The following is a 25349-nucleotide window of genomic DNA, read 5'->3' as shown; positions in this document are numbered from 1 at the left end:
TTTACATGAGGGCTGAATTTGACCTTGTGTCACGACAGCTCCCAAAGGATCCTGCAGCAAGCACTGATGTATTCAAGGCTGTACATACTGGCATTGCAATGAGATCTCCACTTTAAGGGCAACGTTGAGGACATCTTTCATCCTGGGGCATCACAGAGCATTGGAAAGATGTTCTGCTACAAAAAACTTGCGACAAGCTGCCATCGTCTCCTGCAGGGCAAATACAGGAGTCTACAGTTGAAGACAAGCCATCAGAGCCTGCCTCAGGTGCTGACAGCGCTTCCTTAACACATCCACTTCTCTAACACAAGCCTTATTCTCAACAACAGCTGCTACTGATCGAGCTGTTACTGATCGGGCATCTTCTTGTCTGCTAAAAGGCAAAAGCAAATCTGTCAGAAACAACATGGCCAAGCATCTTGTGGGCAGAGGGCTAGATCAGCTTCTAGTGTGCTGACTGCATACTCATGTCGAGTACAGCGAGCCAAACGTGCTTTTGTATAGGCCTGAGGAAGACCTATTGATCTTTTGGAGGCAGGAGAGAGGGCTGTGTGATGAATGGGTAAGGCTTGCTCCCAGCCACCTGACCCGCCTGCCATCTAGTGTATGTTCAGGACACACTTCCAGCTCAGAATAGCGTAGGTGGAGAACAAAGAACAGAATTAAGTCTGGTTTAACATGGCATGTTACTGATAGCATATGCTGAAATAGCTTAGCCTTTTCATCCCAGGACTCTGTATTTGTAAATAGGGCAAACTCCCTAAAACCAGCTTCTGGCCAGCAGCGATTCACTTACAACAATCGTGTTCTCAAAAGCACAGCAGACTAAACCCAGCACTTACTTAGCAGTAAAAGAAGCAGCGGATTATATTTTCAATAACCAAATGTACCGCATTTACACATGATAAACTAGGTATAGTGTTCTAGGTATACTACTTTTAAAATCAGTTATCTACTTCATCTATTTAGCTGTCAGGAGCAGAACTGCTGCATATGCACAACTGCTGAACAAACCAGTGGCCTTCTGTCACACCAAACCCTAGCATCCAGGTTGGTATGTCAGACACCAGTTTGTTCCCTTTTGTGCCAATCAGCCATTTTTTGTAAGTTTTAATTTCCACATACCCATCAATGCTGGTTGGTTTTTTTTAATGGCATCTAGTATGGAAGGCGAATGAATAATAAAGGACAGCAAATTTGACTTAAGAAATGAGGATGGAATTGAGAGTAGAATATGTCTGTACAGATCTCTCAGTAAATTTTCTATGCAGGTCCATATTTTCTTGTCTCAGGAAATCAAATTTGTGACGATCTGTGCCTAAGAGTTGACTCTTTCCTTATTGAACAACAAAGTTACCTGAGCTTTCTATCAAAAAAACGCATGGAAAGGAGTATTAGTGATGCATTCTTTTTAGATGTGTAAGAATACATACACACTCCATTGATTGGTCTCCAAATCCATAGAAAATAGTCAAAGTTATTCTGGAATTATCAAGCCCAGACAGTCATCCATGTTCAACAGTTGTTTAATTCCAAAACTGAGTCACGATGTTTTTCAGATCCAAATGCAGACCTCCCTATGAGAGACAAAGTTCAGGGAACTCCAGGCTATGAACAAGTGAGTCAGGTCTGGGAACGCTCTAGAAAGAGCCATGGCAGTGCAGAGCTAATTGCCTCCTACGTGGGCTAATTAGCTTTGATGCAGCAGTGCAGTAAAGCAGCTATCCTGCCTGTGGATCTGGCCCTTAAATCACTGTAGTGCCCAGACAGCATTGTGACTTGCAGTCATATTCCAGGCAACAGAAGTGAAAAAGAACCAAGTCAATTTTATAATGGTCAGTGACGAATCCTGTTGTCACTCCACCTGCAGTGAATATACACATATGCATTCTATCACTAAATTAAGACATACATGTGCATGAGATCAGTCTTCTCAGACGTACGAAAAGTCTCCCTTGCCCTGCTTTTGCTGGTGCACTATCACAGCATTATTATCACGGCAACTTTCCCTTCCATGTTTCCTCCAATATGCACTTCAGCTGAAATCAGCTGCTGGGACAGTAACCTCTCTGAGTCACTGCCTGCAGAAAGGCTTCTAACGAGAAGCCCTTTTGTTAATATAACCTAGTGGAAATGAGACAAAAAGAAAAAATTCTCATGCCTCTTAATTTTAAAATATTGCTTTGGAGTTGTTTGCTGCCTGACACATACAAGAATAGCTAAATTTTAACATGGAACCTGGGGCTTGTGTTTCTGTTATAGAGCATGGGGTTGAGCAGAAGAAAAGGGAAGCTGAAGCAGAGGAGAGATGGCTGTTACAAGAATCATTCTTTTCATGTGTTTGATTTTCCAAGAGTACTTGGGAAAAAAAAATTCAATTTCATCTTTACTTCATTCAGCCACCACAGGAACCAGGAACAAATCTGGATCTCTTAGTTTGGCCACACACATTCCCCTCATTTCAGTGAGAGGAATAACAGCAGCAAGGTCTCAGCCTCTTTTTTGGATTTTTTTTCTTTTGCTCTTAAGCTAAATGATGAATAGCCTGATCATGCAGGCTGCAAATCAGGCAGTATAAACAGTATCACCCACAAACATTTAGCCAGTTTGTTACACACATTTAAAAACTAGTCATGAAACCTTGCTGCAGCACCCTGCTATTAAAGCTTTGCTTGGGGAATTTTTATGAGGTTTGGTTAGGAAGATCCTACTGGCCTTGTTAGTGGGAAATAATGTGGTATACTTACATTTTTACTTCAACAACTGTGTAAAAGTGTCCATTGGGCAAACCTGCCTCCTCCACTTCCCCAGGGGTACCTGTGAATAAATAAGTGTTAAGGCCACTGTAGTTCATTTTGCAAAGCAAGGACACAAAATGCAGAAAGTGAAGAAAGATCTCTTTGCTTCTGGTTTGGGGTAAGGGGATGAAGGTGTGAAAAAGGGGGTCTCCATGTGCTGGGGCATTGGGCTGAGGCAGGAGTGGTACATACAATTATAACCTGGGCCTTCCTGAGGAAGGGTATTGCAGGAATATAGCTGCTGTTGCTGAAGTTAAGAAGAGGGAAGGAAAACTGGATTAAAATTGTAACTGCAGTGGGTTCAAGGCACAGGGCAGAAAACGTTTTCCATTTGTATAAAATATAGATTTGTATGTAAATATTCAGCAATAACTTCTGTAGTAATGAATAAGAAATAAATTGCTTATTTGATGTATGATAAAACCATTATTCTGCACAGATGAGGCAGATGACAATTGATTTATATTGTCTTGCAAAAGCTTCAGACAATTAAGGAGAAAACTGTTCTGAGACTTATTCCATCGACAAAATTCTGGTACAGCTAACAGCAATATGATTCACACAAGGATCATCTGGCATGTAAAGCTCGCTTTAACAGATACCAACATGACATACATAAAGCTGTCAGACTTTCTCTAAAGGACAGTCATCCACTTCATGTTTCAAGTGCCAAATTAATTATATTTGACATTTAATTTATAACCTAAGGTATTTTAGATTTGGAACTTGACTATGATAACAGCAGATTAGAGCAGGCCTCCATTTGACAGAATCGATTTTTCAATTTATTTTCCTTGTATGTGAGGGCCATGATTCGGATTTTTGTGTATCGAGCTTGCATACAGGACAGTGATACCTCTAAGCAAAGAGGGCTTCGTTCACCTCCTCCCCCAGCCATTCCGTGGTGAATTATTTTGCACTTGGAAGCAAGTTTCTTCTACTGCCTTAATCACAAAGCTCCACCTAATGGAACGAGGGGAGAACTGTGCACAGAAAAAGAAAGGGAGAGAGACACTGCTAAACTCTGCTATCAGGGGAAAAGATAAGCAGTTAATCTCCTCCACCTAATTTATAAAGTCTCTCTTTCCAAGGTCTTTCAAACATCGAGGTGGGATGAAAGTCATAAGGGGAAAAAAAAAACCCAAAGCAAAAAACCTCACAAGCAACCTCATCCTTTACCTTTTCATCTAACTGAAATTGTAACCTTTTTATTTTAACTGATAGAATTTTTACTCCATTAATACTAGTCTTTCACAGTGGTAAATTGCACCTTATAGATCCCAAAGCATTTAAAAATTATAAATATATAAAATAAGCTGTAAATGTTGGTATATATATGGTTTATAATCAAAAGTAAAATCACTCATTAATGGAACAATCAACTAGCTTTTTAAAAAATTGGCAAAATATTTCTTTCAATTTCCGCACTGAAAATGAAGGCTTTCTGTACAATTTTAGATCATTCATTGATATCACACAGCTGGAACACTACTGGAACACTAGCATTTCAAAATATGAGGGAAAGGAGCTGAAGAATTTAAAAAAATTTTGCAAAGATCGATGCCATTTTCAAGGTGGAGCAATTTTTTTTGCAGATGTTAATATAAAAGATCATACAAAGTCCTCCAGAAGCTTAAAAATTCACTCACAATCTCAGATTTGCTCTGCAGCCAGAGGAAGGCTCGGTGACCACTTTCAGACTTTTTCTGCAACAGAAGGTACAAATCTAAATGTCACCTTGTATCAAGATAAAGCGTTTCACTGGAGAAACAGGACATTTGTCAGGATCATCTTATTTGAGATGACTAACACAGTGACAGCCCTGAGTCTGTATTGTAAAATTGTCAGTAGTAGGACAAGACTAGCTCATACTTTCTAGTAAAAAAATGTTAGTTTGGTATTCAATAGTCTTCTGTCAAGAATTGCGCTTTGATACTCTGCAGAAATAGACCTGCCAATCTAAAACTGGTTTAATTCCTAATATTTATGATCATATGTAAATGTATGACAACTGCAGCAGAATAACTTCCATTGGAAAGGTGATTAAATCATGTCTTCAGCAACCTTAAAATACGATAATGTGCAGTTAAATCAGGCTATTTCATGGCCAGCTGAGATTTTGTGGGGTTTATCTCTTAACTTCATTACTACCATTAACAATGGTGATTAGAATGATTTTCTTAACCCTACTTCTATCTCTCCTCTTCCTTTGATGTCCTTGGGTAGAGGCTTGGTTCTGTCTGTTCTTCCTTGATTTCACAAGATCCCTAGTGACAGAGCTCCCCCCCAAAACTTTAGCTTCTCTGCTAAATTTAGCTACACTTGGACAATGAGCTCATGATTTACCAGTTGGAGGAAGGCAGGACTGGTGTATGGATGGATAAAAGCAGTGCAATCTCATTAGCACTGATTCCTGAAAACCCCGGGAGAAGGGTCTGTGTGGGTAACCTGAGGGCATCACCCAGGGGCACATCAGGGCAGCCCATTGCAGGACATCGAGCCAAAGGACCTGGAAAGCCAGGACACACCGAGAGCAAAGCTGGTTTCCGAAGAAGGGCAAAGAAGCTGGTGAAGGGTCTGGAGTGCATGTCCTGAGAGGAGCAGCTGAGGGAGCTGGGGGTGTTTAGTATGCAGAAAAGGAGACTCGGGGGAGACCTTATTGCTCTCTGCAAACACCTGAAAGGAGGGTGTAGCCAGGTGGGGGTCGGCCCCTTCTCCCAGGTCACAAATGAAAAGACAAGAGGACATAGTCTTCGGCTGCGCCAGGGGAGGTCCATAGTAGACATTAGGAGGAATTTCTTCATGCAAAAGGTGAATAGACATTGGGATGAACTGATCAGGGAAGTGGTGGATTCGCTCTCCCTAGAGGTGTTTAAGGAAAGACTGGACGTGGCACTTAGTGCCACGGTCTAGTTGACAAGGTGATGTTCGGTTGTAGATTGGACTCCATAATCTCAGAGGTCTTTTCCAACCTAGCTGATTCTGTGATCCTCTGAAACCGCAAAGTCAGACAACCACCCCACGCAGCCCCGTCCCAGCCACCACCCACGGACCGTCGGGGGTGGAGGTACCGCTGGCTCCGCCCCCGCGGCCACTCACAGCTGGCCCCGCCCCTCGTTGAAGCCCCGCCCCTGGGCGTGGCTTGGCGAGCGCGGGCTTTGCCCGACGTGGGGCGCGTGAATGTGCGTGAATGTGCGCGACTGCGCATGCGCTAGCCGTGACCCCCACAGCTCTTCTCCCGCCCCCGAGGTGCTGCAAGGCGCAGCCTCCCTCGGCGCCTGATTGGCTGGCCTGGCCTTTCTAGCCAATGGCAGTGGCGCTTCTTGCGGCAGCGCGGCGGCTTCGTCCGCCAATGGTGCGGGCGGTTGTTGCCTTCTTCCTGCCCATTCCCGCGTGTACCGCGCTTCAAGATGGCAGCGGCGGCGCCGGGTGCGGCGGAGCTGGAGCTGCTGGAGCGGCTACTGGGGCTGCCGGCCGGGAACAAGTACGGCGTCCAGGGGGAGCGGAAGGTGAAGGGAGCGAGGAGGGGCCGGGAGCGGGCGGCGGCGACGCGCGCGGGATGGCGTCCCTGGCCTCCCTTCCCCGACGGCTGCTTCCCCCTGCGCTTCCCCTCTCACCTCCCTTGCGATTCGCGCCCAACACCCGTGCGACGGTGACTGCGGCCCCCCAGTTACCAGCCTGCGTGTTCTCTTTGAGCGGGATCTCGCCTGTGCTTCCTCCAGACTTCCCTTCATCGTCCCCCATATGTTATGGATGTTGTAGGCCCTCACTGTCTGCGAGTCTGTGGGTTTTGGAATCCTCATCCCTCTGCACGTGGAAAGGGCATCGTGTATCGTGGAAGGGACGTCTGTTTGAAATATATCTGTTCTTGCGCCGCTCTTTTCTCTGCCTTTCCCTGATGCCTGTGCGAGTTACGTCTATGCAGGCGTGGTTAAATTACATGGAGGGAGGGGAAAGATGCTGCTTTAGTGTTGGGATCGTGTCTGTGGTGAGGAACTGTTGCTCTTAAATATTTTGTTCTTTTAAAGTACTTCTACTTGAAAGGAGGTTGTAGTGAGGTGGGGTCGGTCTCTTCTGCCGTGCCTGCAGTGAGAGGACCAGAGGAAATGGTCTTAAACTTAGACAGGACAGATTCAGATTAGATATTAGAATAAAAATTTCACTGTTAGAGTGGTCAGGCATTGGAATAGGATGCCCAGGGAGGTGGTGGAGTTACCACCCTTAGGGGTGTTTAAGAGGCATCTGGATGTCGTGCCAAGTGATGTGGTTTAGAGGTTACAGTGGCAGTGCTGGACTTGATGATTTTGAAGGTTACTTCCAACACTGATGATTCTTTGATTCTAGATGTCTTGATGTTTTTAAGTTTTGTGTGGAAACATAAAGTTCCATGGTTTGAGAGGCACCCGAGGCATGAAAAATGTAATAATGAGGCTGAATGTCACAAATTTGGTGACACTTTTTACCTCATCCTCCCTCCCGGAGAAGGTGGATGGAGAAAAGAAGCTGTGCAGTTGCCTTATAGTTTGGGGTTTTTTAATTGATTATTTATAATTAAGAGTCCTGAATATGTATATCCTTAAGTTGCAAAAACTGTCTTAATTATTTAGCAACCTCACGAGTATTTTAGTGCTATTTACTGTAAAGCATAAGGCTGAAAAAATTAAGTAACTAAATCTGTCTGTAGTTTTTCTGGCTGCATGTTCAGTGGAAAAAAAACCCTTAGTAGTAGTCAAAGATATTAAATTATTTTTGTAGTTGTATCGACTTGCACCTTAGTTTAAATAAGTCTGAACATAGACTCCGGTGTATGGTCAGATACTTTAAATTAAAAGAAATGTTGCATTTTAATCAGGTTCTGTTGTTTGATGTCATAAATAACTGAATGGACTTCAGTCTGTTGCAGTGAGTTTCAATTCATTCTTTCATTTATTGACTTAGTGGTTCAGTTTTCTTTCTCACAGTTTGACATGTGCTGCTGTCACTAACAAAGACATGGTTAAATCTAGAGGTGTGTTATGTTGTCCCCTCACAGTACTAGGGAGCTCCTGGCTTCTGTCAGGACACTTGGGATGAATAAGCATTTCAGGAGGTGTGGTCACTGCAGTTCGCTTGCTCAGAGAGAAGTTGGATGCTGCTGACTTTACAGTCTTAAGGAAGAGTCCTGAATTTGAAAATGAGTTAAAAGTCAGTTAATAAGATTTCTGCCAATGTTGGAACAAACAATACTATTTCTGGCTAATATTGGCAGAATTTGATTAATTGGAGCTAAAGATGTCTTGGTTTGTTCACGTTCTTCTGTAAGAACTGAAAATAAACCCCAGAGAGTGAAAAGCAAACATACTCTTGGTTTTGATGGTACTACCTTTACTATGAATGCTTCTAAATTCTGACTTATTGCCTTAAATATCCTTTTGAGGGGCTGTAAAAAACCAATAGCTATCCATATAGAGACTCTTTTTTTAATGAGTTGTTAAGTCTTACGCTCTTGTTTCCGCTTCCAGGTTCCCGTTCTCCAAACCAACAATGGCCCCGGGCTGACAGGGTTGATGACCATTGCTGCCCACCTTGTCAGGCAGGCTAAGAAAGAGCAACTGCTCGGGAACACTGCAGAAGAGAAAGCTGTTGTTCAGCAGTGGTTGGAATACAGAGTGACTCGAGTAAATGGAGGCTCAAGTAAGGAAGATACTAGAATAATTCTGAAGGTAGGGAATACTTAATTACCTTGCCACTGAGTTTTGGAGTGACTAGACCTAGAAGAAGGTTACAGTGCTAATGTGTGTGTGAACGTGCAGTTAATAAAACTAAGCAAATGCTAAAAGCTTGACAGTATTGTTAAGTACTGGCTTTTATTCTGCTTGCTGCTTTTCACTTTTAGTAAGCTGAAACAGGAGGGAAAACAGTTAAAACTGTAAAATTATGAAGCAGAGCAGGCTGTTCAATGTAGTTTAGAGATTGTTCAGCTGCCTGTGTAAGACACCAGTTTCTTATTATCTTCATAAACCCTTGGTTATAAACGAGTTGACCTTGTATTTCAAGGTAACACTTCTCTGATTGTTTTAAGAGCTGTTCTTATTGACTTGTCAGTTATGGAATACAGGCGATACTTGATGCTGTGGTAATTGGCATTGATGCCAAAAGGAGTTATTGGATAGAACTGTGTGTGAAATCATAAAGGAGCCTCTACAAAACTGCCCTTTACATCAAGGTACTTTGTATGGAGACCTTGGTCTGCTGTTATTAAACTTTTCCTGCAGTCTGACACTTGCTTCCTGTTAAACAGATGGAAGCAGAAAAGAAAATCTCAAGGGTCACCCTGTTATTTGAGCAGCTAGATGGCAAGGAGTAGATAGTAAAACTTACTCTATATATCTTTTTGCTCCTTGTGACTGATAATTAGTGGGTTTGCAGTGTTTTGGGAACAACTTGAAGAGTAAACTTGCTTTACACTGTTAACTTCTCAGGGCACTGTTTACTAGGCATGTATAAAACAGCAGTGAAATTCAGTCAGTTTTTAAAGTGGTTATTTTTTCTAACTTTGAAAGTATGTTTTAGATGGAAAGTTGAACTGCTCAGTCCTGCTAGTCAGTATGGGTTTAGAAATAGCTTTGGTTGACTTTACTTTGACTCTGGTTTGCATCTTAAAATGATGCAAAGCAAAACTTTGTTGCCCTCTTCAAGCTGACAGCCCTCTTGATCTTGAGGACTTGGAAATCACGTCTGCTTTACCAACTTGGTGAAAGTCCTCAAGAACCATTTCTCTCACTTGTACCCCAAATAATCTGAGTTATCTTGATTTCATTGTATCTGGGAAATATCTTCCATTAGTTAATTATAAGTTTGTTTACATTGCTTCTCTTTTTGTAATATCTCTGCTCTTACTTTCTATGTGTAAACGTTATCAAAACCTTCACAGTCATGGTTACTCTACAGATATCACATGAAAACTGTCTACCCTTTGGGATTTTCTGAGCTTGATTGAAGGAGACATTGACTAATCTGGGTTTTAACTTTAGCTTTATGACAAGTATCATATAGTTTCAGTCAGTTTTTTAAACGAATATGTGATGCTTTTTCTTCTGAACTGTGAGAAGACCATATGAGAATAGATAACTTTTATTCACCTTTCCTGCCCTTCTATCATATAAAAACCAAAAGCAAGTTTTCTGTCTTATAAAAAAGTACATCTGCTCTGATGGCTTCAATGATGATATCTGCATTGTGGCCATGTAGAAAAGACAATGTACTGAAATACAAATATGTAGATAAATCAAGTGTTTCCAAGCAAAGCAAAATTTTCTTACTGAGAAACAATCAGTGTCACTCAAAGGAGAATCTCTGCCTTTAAGTAGTTTAATAGATATTACCATTTTAAAGTTTTCCTGTGGTTTTTTTTTCTTAGCAAGTGTTGAATAACCAGAATTTATTTTAACACAGGGCTGCTGTGGAATTGTTCCAGCACTAATAATTTCATAGTATAGCAATTAAGGATTTTTTTAATTTGTTCTCTTGCCACTATGATTAATCAGAAGAAGAGGCAGCCTACCATTAAAGTATACTGTGCCAAAAGGGAGTACGGTTTAAAAAAAAAAGAAAAACTAAAACAGGGAGGGAAGTCTGAGGCTGTAGTTTTACAACGTGTCTGGAATACACAATGGCAGTCTTGGGACAGTTGCAGCCTAGAGCCACAATTTATAATAAGCTGTGCCAAAAACAGTTCAGTCACTTCTACTATAAACTTTAGGCTGCCTCCATTTAACCCTTAACTGAGGTGATGTGATTCTACAAAGTGTCAGTAAATAACTGGTTTAATGTCTGTTAATTTGAACAGGAAGGATCTGTTTGCCCTCGGAAAATAGGTTCTTAAATTGTTCTTACTGATGTGTTGCCTAAAGCTATTACTTGGCATGAAAACAATGGTGAAACAGACCATCTCAGCCAGGTTTTTTATATTTATTCAGAGCAAATGCCATACTGTTCACAGTGGGCCAATAAATGGGCTTGTGAAGTTTTGTCTAATTTTGATTTGTGCTTCTGTACTGGACAGAATAAACGGGAGCAATACTTCTGGACTGTTCTATAGCAGATATGTAGGAACGATGAATGTCAATAGCAGTGATAGCACAATATCCAATGCATTATGTTAACTTCTTTACACAGGATAAGAGAGTATTTTCCTTTGTTTCTTTGATGTTTGGTTAGTGGTAAATTAAGCTGCATAGGGGGGAAAAAAAGCTGAAAATTAGGAAAAAAAGCTGAAAATTACTGAGCCATCACTTGATAACTAGTAGTTTTTCTACTCCCCAGGGAAGGAATTGAGAACCTTAGTGAAACACTTGTGCCATCAAATGGCTACTTAGACGTTAGTGAATTCTGTTCAGGAGGTTTTAATGTCTCTGCTTTGTCAATTTTAGGTATGTAAAACTTGAGCGTGTTCCTCCCACCCCCCCTCCGTCTTCAGGCATATTCAGCATCTGCCAAATAACTGGGAGCTTGTACTTGAATTCACAAGAATGTAGATACCTCTGGTCCCTGAATGATAATTATAAACCAGAATTTTTGTGTACTACTTTGTGTCTTATGCAAAACAGTGTTCCATGACTTCAGCTAGCTTTATCCCAATCTCCTGTGCTGTCCGGCTGTAAGCATGAAGTTCAGTTAGAAATCTGAATAAGAAAGCTTCAGTTCCTATCTAATGTGCTTGCTTGAAAAAATTAACTCTTTCCACAGCTAAAAAAGCAGGTTAATCCACACTCTGCCCATGCCATTAATCCACAGTTCTTGTGCACTGTTTTTTGGTAGAGTTCTAAATGGGATGCCTACCTGCTTTAGCAAGCTGATCCAGCAAGTATCTTTTAAACTTCAACTTTCTGTGTTCATTTCTCTCCCTCTTATTTTAGCACCAGAATATGTTTTTGTGCTTAGAGGTTAAAGGATTTAATTTCGATTATTGGAGCAATATTTCTTGATTATTTTTCTTCTCTTTTTTACAAGAAACTTGGTATGTTGAATATAATATTCTTCCAGACCAAGTGTAACTCATAGTTTGCCAGTTCAACAGAAGATTCTTGCATGAGAGTTAAAAATACAGCTACGCACCAACAATGCAGTTCTGTTTTTCTTGGATGTGGCTGTAGAAACCCTTTCTTGGGTTCTGCGTTGTCAGGAGCTTTCCTGGGGCATTTGAGAGTGCTCAGCTTTCTGTCTTTGCATGGTGTGATAGATATAAAGGCACTTAGGGCATAAATGACCTTGACAATCTTGCTGACTGAAAGGATGTGATTCTGTGTTGTAAGGGAAATACATACACCAGCAGGATGTTGTGGACAAAATATCCAAAATAAAATCGGAGTATGAGTAGGTCCTTTGTAACCTACTGAGTCGTCACAAGAAGCAACTGTTGCTTATCCGGATTGCTGTTCCAGCTTGCGGTGACTGGAAGCGATTCAGGTGCCTTAGTGGATTAAATGGATTACAGGCAATTGTATTGCATACTTAAAAGATAGGGAGGAATAATGTGGGGTAGTCAGAAGTGTGCCGTGGATGGGATGTGTTGAGCTGTTGCTAGATATGGACTGTAAATCGGATTTTTTTTTTTTTTCCATAGAACAAGCAAATGAAAATCCATCAGTTAGTCCATAAATAATGCAACGTCTGTTCTTAGGTTGCTCTTTCGCCCTCATACCTAAAAATGGAATTTGAATTGCTGCAGTTGTTCGATTGTATATTAGTGCATCATACTGCAGCTATGCCATACATACCTGTTTGAAATTTGAGAAAGAATTTTCTGAGGGATTGCAACAGTAAGTTTATATAGTTACAAGCAACTTCTAAGACTGTGGTATTCAGTACATGAAAGACAGTGATACAGAAGACAGCTAACAGACCCAAATTTCCTGCATGTCATAGAAATTCAATACAGTTTCGTATTTGGGTTTTCATTAATGTCTCCAGGACAGAAACGCTGTTTCACTTTAATACCATGGTCACGTCAGAAAACTTGACTTTCAGGAGTTTTAGCACAGTTGGCTATTAGCCAGTAATGTAATCATCCATGGGAAGGATAACCCATGAGGCAAGATTAACTAAATGTGCCTAATGCACATGGAAGAAAACTTACTGTGGTGCTTCTGCATTATCTTGACTTGCAGAATGAAATAGGAATATCTGTCTGTATTTTATGGGAGGAAAGTACATGTTCTAAACCAGAATTGTAAACTAATGCTAATTTATACAAGACTAAACTATTTTTGTCAAATTTAATTTACTCAGTTAACTGACTTCATAAAATTTGATGAACCAGAATAAATAATTGTTCACGCTGTAATGGGTTACTTTGCCTTTAAAGTTTTAGGGGTTTTTTTTATTGATGACTGTTTTGAATGTACACATACAGTATAAAACTCAGAATTAACATGCTGTAATTTTTTTGATGCAGAAATCCAAAATTTTGAGCATGGAAATAACTGTGGTAATTGTATCTTTGGAGATAATGAGCTTTTTACTTTACAAAATCCCAATTTCATAGCCTAGGCTAAGAAGAACGGAGATGGGAGGTTGGCATATAGTTCTAGTGGTGTTACTTTTCATTATAATGCATGTGGAATTTCTGGTTAGTTGAAATGAAAAATGCTGGTCAAAGATCTCTGTCAGAACAGACAAGTTTATGGGTTTTTTTTCTAGTAAACAGATCTCTAGGTTGTTGGGTTTTTTTCTTCCTACAAGTTTTTCCTTCTTAACATTGCATTTGCCTCTGCACTGTGTGTAGGAAATTCCACAGAACAGTAGTTAAGTGTTTAAAGTAATTTGAGTGCTAACTAACATGAACAAAGGAGTAAACCAGTCTAAAGAAAAGAAGCTACATCGCCAGGGGCAATTGACCTTACAGAATTTTAACTATGCAGGGGTTAATATTTTTCCCTGATTTGCTCTAATAAAAGAAATCAAAGCAGACAGGAGGATGTTTAAATATTACAGAAGTACAAGAGTCCTGTCATGAAGAGTTTATCAAAGAAATAGTAAGATGGCATAATGTAGTCAAACTTGTCAAATGCAAATGCAAGGTCAGATATCTTAAAAGTCTCATTATTTCAGTTTTGTGTTTCAGTCGTTTTTTTTTTCAATACGTGTCCTGTAGGATATCTCTATATTGGTAAAATTATGTAACCACAAAAAGTGCAACATGCTTAAGGCTAAATACAATTTTTTTAATTGTTCACTAATTATTAACCCCCTTCTCCTTGCCCTAGACGTTTTTTATTTCTTTTAATAAAAGGTTGTCTTAAAATGGAGTGTGCTGTAATTGAGACTGAAAAATTTAAATTTTTTAAAATGTTAGTTACATTTAAGCATAACTAACTGTTTTGGGGGGGGTGGCTTAAGGAGATGTCTGAGAGGAAAAAGAGTGCACAACTAACAAGGAGAGTTTCCAAATCTAAGGAAAAGCTGGGAAACTTGTTTTTGTACACTTCTGAAAAGAATACTTTGAAACTAAAGCTTGCTTAAGCTGGCATCAGTGTCAAGTAGGTAATTTTCTTTGTGGTTACGTTTCTTTCTTTAGAGGGAAGTAGAGGGCACAAAGATGCATAAATTGGATGAGAAGTAGGTAAGACATAGAGAAAAGGAAGGAAATATTTCTTTGGAGTCAGATTAAAATAAATTACACTTGTATTTGTAAAAATTTGACTAGATGTAAAGCACTTTTTTTAGACACCAGCATTTAAATTTTACCTAATCTCGCTGTCAAAGAATGGTGATATTTTAGTTTCTTATCTTGTCACTCACTTTTTAGAATTTTTTTCTTCTTTTATTGTTTTTCTCATTTGCTGAGTTGGGATAATTTAAAACTGGCGTTTATTTTGTATGCATGGTCTCCAAAGGAAGTTTCTATTATTTTTAACAGTTGCCTTAATGTATCGTTTCACAAAGTCAATACTACAGCAGTATAATGACTTTTTCTTTTGTAGGATCTTAACATGCACCTTGAAGATAAAGTCTACCTTGCAGGAAACATTTTTACCTTAGCAGACATTTTGATGTACTATGGATTGCATCATATCATGGTAAGCATTACTTGCCTTATTTTTATATGTGCAACTGCCATAATCGTTATTTATCTAAAGGGCATTTTATTATTGTAGAAGTTGACCTACTGAATTGATCAATGACAGTTATGGAACAGAACAGAGAAAAATAAAACTCATTTTTAAGTCGTTCGTTTTATACTTTAATGTTTAGCTATGGATCTGTCAGAAGAAGTGTTATTACCTGTAATGTCCAGAATGCTTTAGTTTCCTCTGTGAAGTAGCAAGGATGATACCTGTCCCCGTGTTTCAAGGATTGATTGTTTGATTCTTATCTTTTCTAGTCTGAAATATGACTGCTTACAGAATTACATGAGGAAATAGATAAAAGAAACTGAAAGGATATGTCAGAACTGAAAGTACTAACCTTGTTACTATTAGAGGAATACAGATGCATGTAAATTAAGCTCCTGAAGGATGAATGCATATAAAAAAGTTTGAGCCATAACAAATTGTCACTTGTGTTTCAAGACTTGAATGATAATACTTGATGAAAGATACATAATATGAAATAGCATGGGGAGCTAGTGCTTAGGAGCAGAAAAAAAACCCCACACAACACACCCCTCCACCTCCCTGCAAAAATAAGTTTGTCCTGAGTGGGGAAGATGTTGAGATTCCTTGTAGTCAGCTCAGGTTACCATGAAGTGCTCGAAAGTCATTGCACCTTCAGTTCTGAACCCCAAGTGTTAAAGATAGAGCAGCAGAAATTATTTGCATTTCGTGCTGGAATGTGTTTGTAAATGAGCCATTGTCATTCTCTGGAGTGGGTGCAACTAAAGAAACCAAAGGACTTACAGGAGAAGGTCTGCTAAATTCTTGGGAGAAGATGAAATCCATCAGTTTTGCATTAGAAAATCATGGGGCTGGGGGGGGAGTGAGGGGGGAGAGAACAGTTAGAAGAAGATGCCTCTGACGGATGCGCATGTGTCTGAGAATCAGTGAATTCAATCAACTGGGTGAATGGTTACTTTTATACAATTAAAAGCAGAGCTCTTGGAGAAGAGTGGAAGAATGCTACATTTCAAAATGGAGGCAGAGGAGAGGAGGAATCAAGTTGTGAAATACTACCAGAAGTGAGAGAGAATTTATGTGTCTGTGTCTTGACTGTCCAGGAGTAAAAGTTCAAATGAGAGAGGGTTGAGCAGAAGAGAGGAAAAGGAAGCTTCATTTCAGAAGGTTTTTGAAAACATGCTAGAGTAAGTCACTTAGAATTAATTCTGTTAATTCATATTTGCCTTGTAAAATATCCTAAGTAGTAGGATAGATGTTTTGACTAAAGTGTCAGAATGGGTTACCTTTAACATATGATATGCAGATGTAGAAAAAACGCTTAAGTACCTTCTAAAAATGTGACTGTATATGCTGTAAGAGAGTAGGAGTTCAAATGAGATTTTTTTTTAAAAAACTTAGGGGAAAATCCAAGCATTTTTAAATTTAGAGTTTGCTCTAGAGTAGACTACCTAATCAAGAAGAAAAGATACAAGTTATTGCTTTGGGAAATAGAACAGATGGTAAAAACAAATGACTTGGTGCTCCTGGGTGCCTGCAACCACCCAGACACTTCTTGGGACAAGTTTATAGTATAGCATCTGTTTCTGAAATGTTTGATTTCACGGAATATAATTTGGTGAATCAGAAAGGTGTAAAGGGCAAGTAACGAGGTTATTATCCTAAATAAATATGAAAATCTAGAAGCTACTAATTAGGAATTACATATATTTTGAAGCTTTCAGAATTGATTCATATTAGTACTTAACTATATAGGTAAGATCTTGAACTGTAGAATCCTGTGATTTTAATTTTTTTTTAATTATTTTTATTTTCCCTGTAATGAGAAGAGAGTACATCCAGGGCTGCTGCTCTGCCCTAAGCTTTATGAGGGAGACAGGAAGAGTTGCTGTATCTCTTCATGTGATGTGGTCCAGGGCAGCAGTTGGTCATATCCACCACTGCTTCAGCCAAATTACGCAAAATATCAATAAATGTTTCCTGTAATCCTTTAAGGAAGGAGGTAAAAATGGGGAGACCCACAGATCTTGCTGTCCATCAAGTTGTCTAGAAAATTGATCTGAAAATGTTGCTGATAATGACCTTTAAGGCTAATCTCTGCACTTTTGATTAACTAACTGTGATGCTAACACAGACATTAGCAATAGAATACTGGAAATATTACCGACATATCATAATCACCCTAAATAAACCAAGTAGTAAAACTTTAAAATCCTTCTGATGCACGTTTCATTGGAAAGGTTTTTAAGACCAACCTGTCCTTTTGCTCAGTTCTTCACTTGTGGTATCATCTTCCTTTCATAGTGTTCCTGAGTACAGATAATGTGTCTTTGTATTCATTCACTCCTTCCATCTTCATTTTGCCTTCCCATAATCTGGGGAGAGTTCTGGAGTCTGATTCTTTACTGTCCAGGGCTCGTCCATTTGAGCTGACTAGCTGAGTTTGTCTACTGACCAGCAGCAACTCTTAATTCTGCAGTTGGGTGCTCTTCTTTCATTCTCCTTGTTTGTTCTAGTTATCTTAATAAGTAATATTATGAAGTACAATAGTACAACGTGTTTAAAAATCCACGTTGTGGCAAAATAATTAGTATTTTAATCAGTGAGAGTCAGATTCACAGGTAGTGATTCAGGCTTTTTGCAGACAGGATCTATTTGGAGTCTATTAATTAGAAATACACACTCATAATAATAAGGCAGGAACTAAATTGTATGCATTGTTGTTCTGCATCATAATATAGGTCACAAACACCCAAAAGTGTAATGCTTGATACTGCCTTTTCAGTCAATGTGATCTACGTTGTCATATGTAATTGATGTCTCTATGTATGTGATATAAATATTGTTGTCTTAAAGAGATCTCAATTGCTTAAATATATATGTGGATAAATATGATGAAGTTCCACTAGGTTAAAGCACAGACTGCAGAGAAAACACGAACTTGGAAGCATTGCTTGAGGATAGCTCGGGCAATCAGTAAACATTAAATTCCCCCTGTGATAATAAACTTGTTTTCATATCTGTTTTTTAATTTAAAATTATAAAAAAAAATTTCCCAGTGTCTTTATTCTTAAGTATTTTTGAACAGCAGAAGTCCAGTTCTATTTTAAAAGAAATAATCAATATGAAGATTGATCTGCTTTTATACTTCAAAAAAATTGTCAGAACCAAAGAAGTGGTCTCAAATCTATATGTCTGACTTGAAAATTTCTTTAATAAGGTCTGGAAAATAACTTATGCAGCTGGAAGAAGAAGTCTCAGTCAAAATTTTGGGGTCAAATCAAAAACAGTCGAGTACAAAACAAACTAAGCTGTTCTCCTTGAGTCACAACTAATAATAGTGAACTGTAATGAGACTACACTAGTAGTTTATTTTGTAGGGTTTTTCCCATAATTAATAATTTCCCATAATAAAGAGATTACTGTGAATTTTTGTTAAAATTCACTGATATGCTGCTTATTTTAATACTGAGATGAGGCTTTCCTTCTAAAGAATGATGCTAAAAATGGTTCTTCAACTGAATTACGAAAAAAACCCCAGTTTTAACTTAAAGGAAAGATTTACTTTTAAACCTATTCCTTTAACAGCAGTAAAGTAGTCAAAACAACATGAAAGCACATGTATGTCATGAAATACACCATCCAGCTGTTGAGTATTTTCTTTTTCTCCCATATTTAAAAGCTAAAGTTAAAAAGTGTAATAGTATCTTAGCCTTTCCTCATACTGAAGAGCTTCAGATGTAGCCATGTATTTTTAGACTTTCCGTGCACATGTAGAGTGTGGGAATGAGAGTTTATGCCTGCATCCCCAATGCTATGGAAAGCAAATATAATTAAAGCTTGTGTATTTATAGCCCTTGCAGCAATTCTTAGAGTTGCATTATATGATGACCACCTTGGTTCCCCTTTGTGAGCTTTGTGGTGGAAGAACAGGACTTTTTTTCTTTTTTTTTTTTGTGTCATGGAAAAAAAAGCCTGTCAAATTGAGTGTCTGCTTCTTTGCTATTAAAATAATTGCTTTAATAGCAAATAATTATTATAACAGCAGAACAGCAGCCTTTCTTAACTTGGGGGAATTGTCTAATTTAATGAGGAAGAACAGAAAATACCCATCTAACAAAATGTTGTAAAAAATGCCATGGAAGTGATCTCTAAACAATTAACCTAAGAGTTATGTTCTGAGTAAAAAGTAGAGCATGCCACAAAGTGCTTTTTAATATATTTCACTGATAGAGTACATTATGTAAATAAGTAAAAATATCTTGCTTGTTGTGCCTAGAGTACAAAAAGGGGTTTTATTATTAGAGTAGCTGTCTGTTTTGCCCTTCAGATGTTTTTTCACTATACTAACAGAATGAAAGAGGACTAGTTTTCCAGACATCGTTGATTTACATTGGAGAAATGTAAAGATTGAAAATTTTCAGTGTAAAATTATGGGGAGGAAATAGTGTATCTGCTTCAAAACCTAAAGTTTGGTTCAGCATTTTCATAACCAAGTGCTTACCCATTAAAGACTTTGAAAAAGGGTATTGTAATCTCAAGGAACTTAAAATGTCAGCATTTCAGTGTCTGCTTATACTTTAATGCTTTTTCTTCACTTTGAGTAATTTTAGATGGCCTTAGAGTACACACATTGTTCTTTTCATTCTGTATGTTACTTTGTTAATGGTTCTACAGCTTCATGTCAAGCATCAGCTTCCTACTACCATTAATTATAATGCACTGCAGGTGATCAAGAGCATCTTCCCTTAAATGGTACTGCCTTTTTATTTTGGTCCTGAATATACAGCACTAGCAGAAACTCAGGCAATTTGTGAAATACTAGATGTTATATTTTAATAGCTTCCACTTTGTTTGTAAAATTCTGGACAATTTTTTTCTCACTTATTAGGGTTATTCTCTTCCACTTACCTAATTCAAATAACTCTTATATTTCTAGATCAGAAAAAATGTGACTGATTTTAATTGATTTTTCTGTGCATTTCTGTCAGACTATATAGCTGTAGGAATAGTATTTACATTTCCATGCCAGCAGCAAGAAAAGCAGATTTTCTCATACTACCTGAACTCAGGTTCATAACAGTTCAAAATTGCAGAATGTGTTGTGGAAATACATGTGTAGTGCTCCACTTGTAGGCAGGTAAGTTCTATAGGAAGAGCAGCTACTTGGGTTTAGGAGCAGCTGCAAGATCCCTGCTTTTTGGTTGTTACCACAGTTAATGTGTTCTTAACCTCCTGTTAATAGAGCTTTAATGCTATGTGCCATTAGTTTAGAATTCCTTCCTGCAACTCCTTGAATTCTTCCTTGGTATATTTCCATTGGTTCATTTTCCAGTATATTTCCTTATTTTCTTTTTCCTGCTACACATTTAAATCTTCTAAGTCAGGTGCTGGGCTGTGTGAGAGAACAGCTAGGAGAAGTAGCAAATGTTAAAGGCAACGCTTGAAATCGAAAGGCTGGTGTGTCACAAGGTCAAATTTAACATGAGGCTTGGTTTTAAACAGCAGCTTTTCACTCGTACAGCTGAGTGAATATGTATAGTTCTCACTGGGATCTAAAGTTTGTTGAAACAGATTTGTTTCTAGCTGTCCTGTGCCCAAGACCAAATTTGGAATGAACCTGCAGCATCCATAAAATCTAGAATTTATAGAACAAAGCATAAGGAATATGCCATCTGTTTAGCTTTTGAAGAGAGGATTAACCTTGGGTAGCTTTAGAAATCTAAACCTGGAAAAATATTAGGCATGTGTGGGTAGCAATCTTCTGTTAAAACTGTCCTCTACAGAGGTGCCCTTTTTAATTGACTGCAGGCATTGTCAAGACTTAAGTTAAGCCTGGCTAACTGAAAATGAAGTGAGGTTAATCCCACGCTGATTGGTTTCAGTATTGGTGAGATAAAATAGGGTAGTTAATGTGAAGATCACATTTTGTTCTTGATGTAGGTTTTGTAGGCTGTTTGAAGACTACCTCATTTGTAATTCAGTTGTAGTAGGTTAATGTGAGGATTGTTAATGATTATTATCTAAACTGATAAACTAACTTGATTACAAAGCCATAAGGAGAGATAAAATTGCTAATCAAGGAATAGTAATACAGGTGATACAGGATAGGAATAGTTCTTCTGCAGCTGGCTTGAAAGACTGAAGGAATTACAGACTTTTTAGTGAAGCTTTGAGGATGCTGCTGACCTGAACTTAGAAGACTTTTAAAGGTAGAGTTTGAATCTGTAACTGTAGATGACTTTATCTGAGCCAGCCCTCTGATTAAAGGTAGGCTTGAAGTTCTGTGTGTATCTTAGCCACAATTCCTGTGGCAAGGAGTTGTTGCAATGATTGTGTGTGATAGTTGGAAACTTCTTCCTGACTTATTTGCAGCTATTTAGATCTGGGTTGAAATAAGCAGGTAACTGTGCTCTTAACTTGAGAGCTCTCGTGAACAACAAGATCTCAAACTGTAGGACTAGGTGATAGTACTTCAGATATTTTTATGAAGCATAGACAGGTTTCCAGTTTGTTTTACTGTGGTAATTTGAATCATGCCACTGCTATCTTAATAATGTGAGCTAGTACATCTGAACAGTTAAGTGTTAAACTGTGCTGATTCTTAGTAACTATGCCATATTAGGCAATAGTCATACAAAACAACTTCCAATTACCTATCCAGTCTCAAATTGCTTGAAAAAAAATCTTACTCCTGTACTTACAATACACCTGGAAACACAAAGTAGTCAGTTTGTCTGTGAGACAATACTGTCTGTCTTCTAAATTAACGTGAAAGGGTCGTGCATGTTTTGGAACTCCTTCCCTGCACACCTCAATACTGTATGCTGATCTGAGGAATAGAAAGATGCATTAAATTCAAGCAAGCTTTTTCCCCCTCTTTATCATACAAATGTATATTCCACCTCCAGGTCTGTTCATTTGAGTAAATTAAAAGTTCTTACATGTTTGGGGCTTAAATATTAATATGTGAAATTAATATGGAATACTGCTGGACTGCAAGAGCTTACTTGAGTTTAAATCATTTGTAGAACTATCTACTTTCATTTTGCTTTACACTAGCCATGCAGTGCCTGATATTACTTGGTGCCTTGTATTTATTCCCCATGCAGGTGGACCTCACAGTGCAAGAAAAGGAGAAATACCTTAACGTGTCTCGTTGGTTCAGCCACATTCAGCATTACCCAGGTGTCCGGCAGCATCTCTCTAATGTCGTCTTCATCAAGAACAGATTATACACAAATGCTCATTAAGGAGAATCCTAATGTTGTGTTGGAAGGAGGTTTTGGAGTTTAGAAGTTATACTGTCCAAAGCCACTAGTAGCAAATATTGTTTTGTAACCTTCTGTATGTGAACCAAAACTGTTAATGCCTCAGATAATACAGTTGCGTTAAATTGCTGTTGTTCATTCAAGAATTTGAACGAAAGAATTGTATCATGTATCTGATTAAATGCAGCAATGGTAGAAAGATGGAAATTGAGTTTTAATTCACTATTTTTAAAAAAAATGTTAAAGTTCCTTTAATTAAACACTTAAGTGTAATGACATGATCTTTATAGGAAATAATCGGTTATTTTCCTTCAATTATCCACTTCTTTTGCTATTTATTGAATTTTTATATATGTCATCCCACTTTCTTTTCATTTTGTTTTCCATGGATGTTTACACTAGTTTTGTAAAAGTTAAGAGCTATATTGTGTGCCAAGGATGTGAAAAAGGGAACATGCAAATGTTACAAAGTATTTATGTGACTGAATAAATTATTTTAAAACTGTAGTTTTAATTTGGCTGTGAAACTTTCTAGTTTTTATTCAGTTAGGAATATGAAGATTTTAAAAAGTTAGTTCACTTCCTACTTCATTTTGTGGTATACTGTTTTGATTCTAGAAGCATTTTCTTTCAAAGTGAGTAGAAAAGTTAGTGTTCTTAAAGATTTTGTGTGTGCTTCACTTCATTTTTTGCACAAGTGTGAATGCAAGTTTCAAGATTGTAAAAAAACAGCCAAAAAAACCCCACCCAAACCCCACCTCAACAAAACCAACCAAAAAACCTCAGCTTAAGATAAGATAATGAGCTGGTCTGTCAAGTTCACTTACAGTGTTTAAAGTTGGTTTTAAAAACAGCAACACTCTTGTTGAGTCACACATTTGGACAGGTCATTTAACTGTAGAATGTGGTCCCTCCATTTTTAACAAATTTAAGAGTGCTAACTTTAATTGGTTAAATATCTTCTGCACAATTCAGTTAACATTTCTTTTAACACATGAAAGAAAAAAATGATATTTTAATTGATAAATTGACTTCTATGTTGGTTTCTACAACAGGGTTTAGCAGAGAACTTCATTTGTACATTCTTTAGTCTTAACTTGTGTGCTACTTTAGGAACTTCCCACCAAGTAAATATAAATACAAAGATATCTTGGATAGATGTTTGACCATTTTGAATGTTGCAAGTCCTTTAAAAAAAAAAAAAGGTGGGTAGATAATTAAAATACATCCTGACGCACAAATGAACACAAGAAAATTGTAAGGGTAAGCATAACCAGGACAATTCTGGGCTCTAATAAGTGTTTTCTGTATATGTGTAATTTTTATAGAGGGTTTAAAGGTACACCAAGTTACTTTTAGAGTGAAAATACTTAATTTCAGAAATTTCTCATCATTTTCCAGGGGGCTTAAATCTCTGCTTCTGCCATGTCTCAGGTAGTCTTGTTCCTTGCTATTTAGAAGCTCACCTTCAGTACTTACACAGATCTCACTGAAATCTTGAGATCTGTTCAAGAATCATGGAGTGGGCTTTAGTACAAACATACCTTAGAGACTTCACAATCCAAATTTTTCGCATTTGACTACCTGAAAGCCTCAGGTGTTAGCTGTCAGTGCTTGCACTCTTAATTCCCAGTTTATTCAAATATTTGCTGCCTAGTATTATGTACACAAGTGAGTTTGCTTTTCCCCTCAATTATGTGTGGGACCAAATGATGGCAAGACTTAGAAAAATACCTACACTTCTACTCCGTTTTACTATAATGAGCTGTTTTCTGTTGCAGAAGGGGAGCATGGGTGTGAATCATCAGTGCATTTGTTCAGGGTTTAGGGAAGTTTCACATTCATCTTACAGATTTATTGTTTTTATGTATGCTATTCCAAGTGAGAATTATTTGTGTTTTGTAAAGTGTATGTGCAAGTCGTCATCTGTGAGAACAGCAGCTTATGTTACAGCTGAGACCACTGAATCCAACCAGAGCTAAATACTGCTGAAAACAATACCGTCATCTTTTCAGGCAAGTTTTGTATAGATGTTGCTACAAACTGTCTTTTTTTTTAATCCCAAATAGCTGCTGTTTCCAAGTATTGGGATTTCTCAAGTTGCCTGCATGCTGGTGCTGCAGTATCCCCTAGCCTCTTGTGCCAGTTTTATTTTCTCTGGTGTAGAACAGAAGTGTTACTTGCTTCTGAAATACTATTAAAAAAAATTCACCTAGCAGAAAGATGAAATGTTTAGAATTGGATTAGTAATATTTAACTCTTCACAGTCTAAAAGGCATTTGGTCATTATCATATGGTGACTTGAGCATATTTCAATTTTCTCTCTCCTGCACAGAGAAACTTAAAGGGATAGAGGGTTAAAAGCAAAGAATGGAGACTTTGCCTTTAGAGAGATAACTGGGAAAACCAGATGGTATTGATTTTTCTGCCATCTCCCCCTTTCTGTCTAATGCCTTTTGATCAAGGACAACTAAATCTGTAAAAGAAGTTCTGAGAAATCACACAAATGTAGCTGAGTCTATCTGAGAGTGTGTGAGGTACATTTTTTACAATTATACTTTGTAATTTATACAGACGAAGTGTACTGTAGTGTGAGCTTTCAAATTGGTATAAAGGGTGTGTGTGCATGGGCAAATCTTGGGCTGTTTTTAACGGTACTTCCACCTGTCTTTCTGTAATATTTTGTTATACTTTCACTGAACGTTAGCAAAAGAGACTTTCTTCCCTCACAACCCTTTTCTCCTTTCTTAAAACTTCAGTTGCTGAAGGGCACTGTGATGTTTTACTTTTGTTGCTTAGCAGTTTGATCATGATGATGACCACAGTGATGTGTGGAATTTATTTTCACAGCATTTCATGATCAGCAACGCTTTCATTTGTTAATGTATCTCATCATTGCAGTATTATTATTTTGCATAATTGTTCTAATTTATTCAAGGGGCCTGACGTGTTATGGTCTTTTAAGTATGTGCCTCTGGGACTTGAGGTTGTTGCCATATGGTGAGATAGTGCTGCATGACAACCTTTCAGCAACTGAAGAATTCAACAGTGAAATAAATATGATAATTTTAAGTGTTCAGTGAAATCTTACACTTAACCACTTTGACTTGTCTTTTTCCTCTTAATGCCAAGATGACTGCTTGCAGACAGGCCAGGTTGAAACAGGTGTTTGAGTTTTGCATCAGATA

The 25349-nt window shown here is 38.1% G+C and overlaps 1 protein-coding gene across 2 annotated transcripts; it reads left to right on the top strand.

Annotated features, from left to right (window-relative positions):
* Positions 1-6105: 6105 nt before the first annotated feature.
* On the top strand, positions 6106-22668 carry EEF1E1 (eukaryotic translation elongation factor 1 epsilon 1). Of its 2 annotated transcripts, none has more exons than XM_032708927.1 (4): positions 6106-6282; positions 8300-8500; positions 14762-14857; positions 22003-22668. In XM_032708927.1, exons 1-4 carry the CDS (start codon positions 6106-6108, stop codon positions 22141-22143), a joined length of 615 nt encoding a protein of 204 aa, XP_032564818.1. In that variant the 3' UTR covers positions 22144-22668. The 2 variants fall into 2 exon arrangements, with proteins under 2 accessions (XP_032564818.1, XP_032564828.1); XM_032708937.1 differs by having other exon boundaries at positions 6168-6307.
* Positions 22669-25349: the final 2681 nt, after the last annotated feature.

This window comes from Chiroxiphia lanceolata, chromosome 1 (genome assembly GCF_009829145.1).
Source record: "Chiroxiphia lanceolata isolate bChiLan1 chromosome 1, bChiLan1.pri, whole genome shotgun sequence".
Classification (NCBI taxonomy): Eukaryota; Metazoa; Chordata; class Aves; order Passeriformes; family Pipridae; genus Chiroxiphia; species Chiroxiphia lanceolata.
This window is presented reverse-complemented; position numbering and strand designations above follow the sequence as displayed.

Excerpts from the sequence above, each read along its gene's own strand:
- EEF1E1 (XM_032708927.1), top strand. The coding sequence starts at position 6,106 with ATGGCAGTGGCGCTTCTTGCGGCAGCGCGGCGGCTTCGTCCGCCAATG. Across the intron at positions 6,283-8,299 it reads GGGCTGCCGGCCGGGAACAA|GTTCCCGTTCTCCAAACCAA; the intron begins GTACGGCGTCCA and ends TTCCGCTTCCAG. Across the intron at positions 8,501-14,761 it reads ATACTAGAATAATTCTGAAG|GATCTTAACATGCACCTTGA; the intron begins GTAGGGAATACT and ends TTTCTTTTGTAG.